General features: G+C 53.7%; 1 protein-coding gene across 1 annotated transcript in view; it reads left to right on the plus strand.

Annotated features, from left to right (window-relative positions):
* Positions 1 to 2,384: 2,384 nt before the first annotated feature.
* LOC104985834 overlaps positions 2,385 to 8,067 on the plus strand; it is a 13,242-nt gene continuing 7,559 nt past the window's right edge. Inside the window, exons 1-4 of the mRNA XM_010836221.1 lie at positions 2,385 to 2,577; positions 3,087 to 3,343; positions 4,598 to 4,680; positions 6,432 to 6,610. Of these exons, the coding sequence (XP_010834523.1) occupies positions 3,237 to 3,343; positions 4,598 to 4,680; positions 6,432 to 6,610 (369 nt within the window). The 5' untranslated portion in view covers positions 2,385 to 2,577; positions 3,087 to 3,236. The remainder of the gene's footprint in view (positions 2,578 to 3,086; positions 3,344 to 4,597; positions 4,681 to 6,431; positions 6,611 to 8,067) is intronic.

The raw sequence follows: 8,067 nt of genomic DNA on the forward strand, positions 1-8,067 counted from the left end.
ATGTGTTCTTTGTCCAGAGTGGCCCTGCCAGTTTCTGTTGCAGGCATCCCAAGGTCCTGGTGGAGATGCTCTGGATCCTGCTGGCAACTTCCCCAGACATATCCTGGCTTTGACCTTCACCTTCAGCTTTTAAGGATACACCTACTGTCCTCACAGGGCTTCCCTTGTAGCTCAGTTGGTAAAGAATCTGCCTGCACTGCAGGCGACCTGGGTTTGATTCCTGGGTTGGGAAGATCCCCTGGAGAAGGAAATGGCAACCCACTCCAGTATTTTTACCTGAAGAATCCCATGGACAGAGGAGCCTGGCAGGCTACAGTCCATGGGGTCGTAAGAGTCAGACGTGACTTAGCCACTAAACCTACTGTTCTCACGATCCATGTCTGCTACTGTGTCTCTGAACATTTGTCTCTGCCAGTCCTCCTGCAGGAATGCCCTTTCCACCTTACTTCTCCTCACTCATTCTTTTTAAAACTGAAGTATGGTTGATCCATAATGCTGTGTTTGTTCCAGGTATACAGGAAAGTGACTCAGTTATCCATATGTACCTATCTATTCTAGTTCAGATTCCCTTCCAGTAGAGGTTATTACAAGAACTGAGTCGAGTTCCCCGTGCTAGACAGTAGGGCCTTGTTTAAGAGTCGGACACGACTGAAGCGACTTAGCAGCAGCAGCACCAGTATATATTTGTTAATCCCAAACTCCTAACTTATCTCTCCTCTTCCTTTTCCCTTTGGTAATCCTAAGTCTGTTTTCTATGTCTGAAAGTCTGTTTCTGTTTGGTAAATAGTCATTTGTATTTTTTTTTTAATTCCACATGTAAGTGATGTCTGCCATTTGTCTTTCTCTGACTTACTCTACTTGTTACAATCACCTCTAGGTCCATCCTCATTCATTCTTATCTTCAAGAACCACCGCATACATGCGTGCTAAGTTGCTTCAGTCATGTCCGACTATTTGTGATCTTGCGACCCCATGTAGCTCGCCAGGCTCCTCTGTCCATGGGATTCTCCAGGCAAGAATACTGTAGTGGGTTGCCTTACCCTCCTCCAGGGGATCTTCCCAACCCAGGGATCCAACCCACATGTCTTATGTCTCCTGCATTGGCAGGTGGGTTCTTTACCACTACTACCAACTGGGAAGCTTAAGAACCATCTCAGACATTGTCAAAACTGGGGGGACTTCCTCCGCCCCTCCTCCACACACAAACCCCACCCCCAGGCCTGGCTCTGACCCTCTGGGCAGCCCCGGGGCTTCTCTCCCTTAGCACCAGCAACCCTTCATCTGAGCCCAAGGCCAGATCCAGGTCCACCTTTGTTTCTTGGTTGGTCTCAACAAATGCTTTCTGGGCTCCAGAACCATGGAGGTCAGATAGCGCCCTTGGGATCTGCTCAGGGACTCTGCCAGCTAAGACCGAATCCATTGCCTGCGGATGAAGAGTCATGAGGGGAATGCTGAAGAGTGCAAGCTGGGGAACTGTCCCAGAATAACAACTCAGCTCCTCTGGGTTGGCTGTTGCCCCATCCTCAACCTTTGGTCCAGAGCCTGCCCCAGCCTTAGTCATAGCCCCAGCCCCTGCCCAGCTCCAGCCACAGACCCGACCTCACACCCTGCCCTCAAGCCCAGGCCTGTCTCTGCACTTGCAGAGCCCCTGCCCTACCTTGGCCTTCACTGCAGCCCCTCCTGACGCTCTCCCCGGTGAGACCCTCCCAGGCTGCCCTCTGCAGAGCCCCCACTCTGATTGAATGGGGCCTCCAGTGGGGAAGGCCAGGCCAGATAACTGGGCAGTGAATGCAACAGGTGTATCAGAGGCAGGCACCATGCCCAGGTCCCCGCCGGTGACAGAGGCCCTGCACCAGGTAACAGGGCTGAGCATTAGGCAGGGGCAGGGCCAGGACCAGGTTTAGGTCCAGAAGTTTCCTTCTGTTCCCCCACCTCCCCTGCCCGAGGCCAGGCTTCATCCTTAGCCTTGGGGGTGGGTGGTGGCAAGGGGGTGGAGGAGAGAGGGGCTGAACCCTCCATGGTTGCTAACTATCCCACCTAGGGAAGTACCCAAGCTATAGCTACCCAGAATCAGGTTAAAGGAGGCGAAAAGGGAGTGCCAGGACAAGCCAGTAGGATTTGGGAAACTTGCAAGGTAGGGTATCAAGAAAGATCAGCCTTGAAAGAAGGGTAAAAATAGCCCAAGTCCACCATCCCCCCTACCCTGAGGTCACCAATGCCTCTCCAGCCCTTCCCCTGAACTGAACCAGGGAGAAAAAGGCCCCCAGGAACTCAGGGAATCAGGCCCTCCACTCCACCCCCAGGTGAATCCTGCAATAGACAATGTCATGAGAACGGAGGCCAGCATTGTGACGTCATAGGTTGGCGATGGCTTTGTGCTCCCGGAGCTGTCCAGTGAGTCAGCCAGGCCCCTTCCTCCTCCCTGTGCTCATGGACCCCTGTCTGACGCTGGGGGCTGGAAAAGTTGACCAAGTAGCCCCTCCCCTTCTCACCCTGCTCCTCCCATGTGATGGCCTGGCCCAGCAGGTGGCCAATGAATGGCGTGCTTAGGGAGATTGTCCTCTTTTAGCCATTTAGGTGAGCAGCCCAGGAACTCTTTGCAAGGCTGTGTTGAAACTGCCTGTTAATTAGGCCACCTTCCCAGCTTGACCGTGAGCTTATTCCAAGTGTCTACCTCGGTCTAGCTCTATGGACTCTCAGAGTATATGATGTCAGTTAAATGCATAAATGATTGGCAGGATGGGTGGGGAGAGACAGATGACAAAGGAGCCTCCTCCCTCTGTGGGCTACTCTCTGACTCTGCCCCAGCTCTGCCCCCTTGGACTCTTTCCTAAATGCTCTTGGAAGCCAGCACCTGTTGCAAGTCCCAGGCATCTCGGCGCCCATGGGTCTTGACAGTCCCCGTTATGGTGTGACAATGTCAATGATGCCACTGCAGAATGGCACCTTTGGTTCCTCCAGAGCTGGAGGCACTGCTCAAAGGCCCCAGACTTTGAATTTAATGAAACTGGAGTCCAGATCAGCCCTGCTGTACATCCTCAAGCTGGTCACAGGGGTCGCCTCTGAACCTCGGTTTCCTTTTCTAGGAAGCGAGACTGGAACCTGACTTCTGAGGACCGTCAGGAGGACTGGAAGAGAAAGCTGCTGCCTTGACTGTTGTCGTGGACACCCACCTCCTTCCTGCCTGGCCCACGCGGCCCCCATCGTCCAGAGTCGCCCGAGGTGGTGTGGCGGCGATGCTGGCGGCCAGGGATGCAGGCCAGGAGGCTGGCCCGAGCGATCCCGGCAACAAGGACAGGGGCCTGCAGGTGCTGTTCCAGGAACTCTGCCAACTCCAGGCCAAGTACGAGTTGTCCCAAGCCCTGCTGTGCCCCGGGCCCTGGCCCCAGGGCCACCTGCAGTGGCCTAAGCGGCTGGGACTGAGCAAAAATGCCTGAGGAGGCAATGGAAAAATTCCTCAGGGCCAGGAAATGGCCAGGGGGTGGGGGATGCCTGGAGTAAGTCAGGAGGGGTAGCTGAATTGTGAGTAGAGAGGGGTGGGGGCGCCTAACTCTCCCTCTTTGACTTCAGGCTTTGGCTGGCCCCCAGCCCCGCACAAGCTCAGTCTCCCAGCGTGAAGGCAGGGCTGTGGGTGGCCATCCCCATGCACCTGTCAACTCAGCCCTTCCAAAATCAACGTGCGAGGCTGCTGCCCTGGCTCCAAGCAGACGCCCTGGGTCCTTGCCCAGAGAGCCCCTTCCCTATCAGGCTGCCCACGAAAGCCTGAATTGGGTGCAAAAGGATGCATCTGTGTGCAATTTTTTGGAGAGAAGGTCCAACCCATCCATCATATTCTCACAGGGTTTCCAACCCCAATAATGTTTAGCACTGTGGCTTACCCCACGTGGTATTTGCAGCGGGAAAGACCGTTCTTTCTTGCATTTTTCAGGATGGTGTGGATGAGAAAATAGGGTCTGAGATGCAGAGTGGCTTGCCCTGGGGCACTCAGCGGTCACTCAGAGATACCTAACCATGGCCCTGTCTCCCTCTGCCCTCTGCCCTTGACTGCTGACCTTGAATGGGCCCAGAGCAGGAGACTCATCTTGCTTGGTGATGCCCTTGACTGTCAAGCGTGGCTGGGCAGTCCATGTGGCCGTCTCCCCTCTGGGGGCTGCTGGGGCCCCGACCTCAGATGCGCTGGGTGTTCCAGACCTGGTCCCCACCTTCCTGTGAGGAACTAGTTACGCCTGTTACACGTGGCCCACCCAGGCAGAGAGGTGAAGCCCCTGGCCGGACCACTGGCTAGTGGGGGCTCAGGCCATCTGCCACCTGCTCAGCCTGCAGGAGGGGCTCCGTAGACCCCACGCCAGAAAGTTTCATCCTTGCTCTTCCCCCCAGGTCTCCTTTCTTACGGCCTGACCACAGGCATCTATTTGACCTCTCTATGACTCAGTTTACTCAGCAGTAAAATGGGGGTGGAGAGACGCAGTCAGTGGCCCACTGATGGGGACAGTGGCCGGTCCAGCCCAGATCCACACAGCTCCAGAGACGGGCCCTTGCCAGGGGTCACGGCCTGGGGGTCTCCACACCACGTCCTCAAGTCTGGCTCACTCTACAGGCAGAGGAAGCTGAAGAGGGAGGTGGAGAAGCACAAGGTTTTTGAAGACTATCTGATCAAGGTCCTTGAGAAAATCCCCAAGGGTACATATGGAACTTTTGCAGAAGGCCTGTCCTCTCTGCGACCACCTCCCAGCCTGGGACCTGGGCACGTGTGGCCCCACTGAACCTCGAGCTCACCTGCTGCATGGGAACCCACAGGCCCATTTCACTGTGGTCGAGCCAGCTTGGCCGCCAGCCGTGTGACCTGTGTGGCAAGTTCTCAGCGTCTCTGTACAGTGAGGTTTGAGAGTTCTGTGGCCTGGATCACATTTCATCATCACGTACTGGGTTGGCCAAAAAGTTCCCTTGGGTTTTTCTGTACCATCTTATAGGAAACCCCGAATGAACTTTCTGGCCAACCCCAAATCACAGTGCCTGACGTTCAGCTAGCACCCAGGAAATGTCAGCTATTGTTATTATCTCATTTGTCTTTGGTTTTGCTCTTAGGAGCTAAAATTACAGACATCTGAAATGGGTTTCTGTGTCTTGTTTGATCATGGTTTGTGCCAGAATCCACTGTGATCAGTGCTGGGAATTTGGTAGGAAATGGAAGGGAAGTCATAGTTACATATTTGTATTATTATCATCATATTATTATCTTTACACCATCAATAATAAAATAACTGTTATTGTTTATGAAATATTTACTCTGTGCTAAGGTATAAGTCCTCCTTACGAGGTGCCAGGGCTTCCCAGGTAGCTCAGTGGTAAAGAATCTGCCTGTCAAAGAACGAGATGCAGGAGACGCAGATTTGATCCCTGGGTCAGGAAGATGCCCTGGAAAAGGAAATGGCAATCCAGTATTCTTGCCTGAAGAATCCCAGGGACAGTAGAGCCTGGCAGGCTACAGTCCATGGGGTTGCAAACAGTTGGATATGACTGGGTGACTGAGCATGCATACACGTAGGAGCTTCTGGGAACTGTATTACCTAGGCTCAGAGACGTTAAGGGACTCACCCAAGGTCACCCAGCCAGGAAGTGGTGGAGCTGGGTCTCAGACTTTGGTCTATCTGATTTCAGAGCCACTGTGCTAAGTGCTCTGGAGCTGTGGGAGCCCCAAGGACTCTGCCCTGGAGGTCAGGGAAGGCTTCATGGAGGAGGGGGCCACTCATGGAGCTCAAAGATGTTCAGCAAAGGGGAACCAGCGCTGCAGGCAGAGGGAACAGCACAAACGTAGGCTGGAGCCCCGCGTGGTGGGTTTGGGGCTGGTGAGTTCCAGTGTGCTGGAACACCAGGGCCCGGCAGGGGTTGCTGGGAGGTGTGATTGGAAGGTTGAGCAGCACCAGAGAGCCTTGAGCACCGAGCCAAGGAGGGGCACAGGGCTCCAGGCCAAGCACAGGTCTTGATGTGGACCCAGCGCCCAGGGCTGCTGCCAGCAACCTCCTAGGTTGGGGCCTTCCTAGCCATGCAACCCTGTTCAACCCACCCAGAAGGAGCAAACACCAAGGCTGGGGCCTGTTCACTCAGGGCAGCAACGACCCCTGTCCTCTTCCTGCAGGCTCCCCCAGCCAGCAGTTTCTCCTGGGGGTTCCAGGGGATGGGGCAGGGCATGGGGAGTCTCCTGCCTCGCTCGACAGTGATCCAGAATCACTCAGTCCTGAATCCTTGCAGCCTTTCAAATGCTGAGGCTTCTCCTGAAGGGACAGGAGGTGTGGGTGATGGAGCCTTCTCAACTCTGAGGCTCCAGCTGACAGCAGCAGTTCCCCACCACCACCGTGTGAGCATCACTGCAGGGGGCAGGCAGGGGCTGGGCATTCTGTGCTCACCCATCCTGCCACGCACTGTCTCCGTAGGCTACAACCAAGGGGAGGAGCCGGAAGAAACCCCGGTGGCAGCCATGGTGGAGCGCTATGGGAAGCTCTTCGCAGTCAGCCAGGACATCCAGAAGGGTCTCAAGGCCTTCCTCGAGATGAACCAGGCCGTCCACAAGAGCCTGGAGTCTCTAGAGGAGGGCCACAGGGCTCTGATCCCGGTAACAGCTGCCTGAAGCCTGGCTCATCCCCCTGGGCAGAGAACTGGGGTGTAGGCACCTACCGCCCTCTGCACCCCAGAAGAAGGCTTGGAGCAGGGGTGGGCTGCTGGGAATCTGGGTGGGGCTGTCACTCCAGAGCCTTGTTCTGAATCCCTTTCCCTCCGCTTCTGCTGGGTGTGTCCCCTGGAAAACTCAGCTTATACTTAAAAAGTAATCTTTGTGGTAGAAAAGTCAGGAGTGCTAGATTCAGACAGACTGAGTTTCAAATTCCTCTTCAGCCTATGACTAGCTCCATGACCCTGGGCACGATCCTCTCTAAGCCTCAGTTTCTTCAACTGTGAAATGGGGGCAATACAACCTAGCTGGTAGGCAGTTGTGAGACACCGAACAGAAACTGTCTCAGAGTAAATGCCCCCAGAGGTCATCTCTCTCATATTTGGTTTATCTTCTAATAAATTCAACTTTCACCCCAAGGGATGGAAATTCCATGCAGAAGAAACTGCCCTGGCAAAGGCATGGCATGATGAATTTTTGTGCTGCAGCTGGGACCTGGGGACACGAGAGGACAGAGGACAGGGACGTGGAGAGGGAGAAAACAGAAAAAGAGAGGCTGACGGGTTGGTTGATTCTTGCAAGGACCTGGCTTGGAGTTTGCAGCCAGTCTCTGCCCCCTAGTGGTAGCACTAAAAACCTACACCATTTTTTCTCTATCTCTTTTTTTCCTTTGAGGAAATGCAGTTCAATTCAGTTCAGTCGCTCAGTCGTGTTCACTCTTTGCGACCCCATGAACCGCAGCATGCCAGGCCTCCCTGTCCATCACCAACTCCGGAGTTTACCCAGACTCATGTCCGTTGAGTCAGTGATGCCATCCAACCATCTCATCCTCTGTTGTCCCCTTCTCCTGCCCCCAATCCCTCCCAGCATCAAGGTCTTTTCCAATGAGTCAACTCTTCACATGAGGTGGCCGAAGTATTGGTGTTTCAGCTTCAGCATCAGTCCTTCCAATGAACACCCAGGACTTTATGATGGACTGGTTGGAACTCCTTGCAGTCCAAGGATCTCTCAAGAATCTTCTCCAACATCACAGTTCAAAAGCATCAATTCTTCAGTGCTCATCTTTCTTTATAGTCCAACTCTCACATTCATACATGACTACCGGAAAAACCATAGCCTTGACTAGACAGACCTTTGTTGACAAAGTAATGTCTCTGCTTTTTAATATGCCGTCTAGGTTGGTCATAACTTTCCTTCCAAGGAGTAAGCATCTTTTAATTTCATGGCTGCAATCACCATCTGCAGTGATTTTGGAGCCCAAAAAAGTAAAGTCAGCCACTGTTTCCACTGTTTCCGCATCTATTTGCCATGAAGTGATGGGACCGGATGCCATGATCTTAGTTTTCTGAATGTTGAACTTTAAGCCAACTTTTTCACTCTCCACTTTCACTTTCATCAAGAGG

This window comes from Bison bison, unplaced genomic scaffold, assembly GCF_000754665.1.
Source record: "Bison bison bison isolate TAMUID 2011002044 unplaced genomic scaffold, Bison_UMD1.0 scf7180017864061, whole genome shotgun sequence".
Classification (NCBI taxonomy): Eukaryota; Metazoa; Chordata; class Mammalia; order Artiodactyla; family Bovidae; genus Bison; species Bison bison.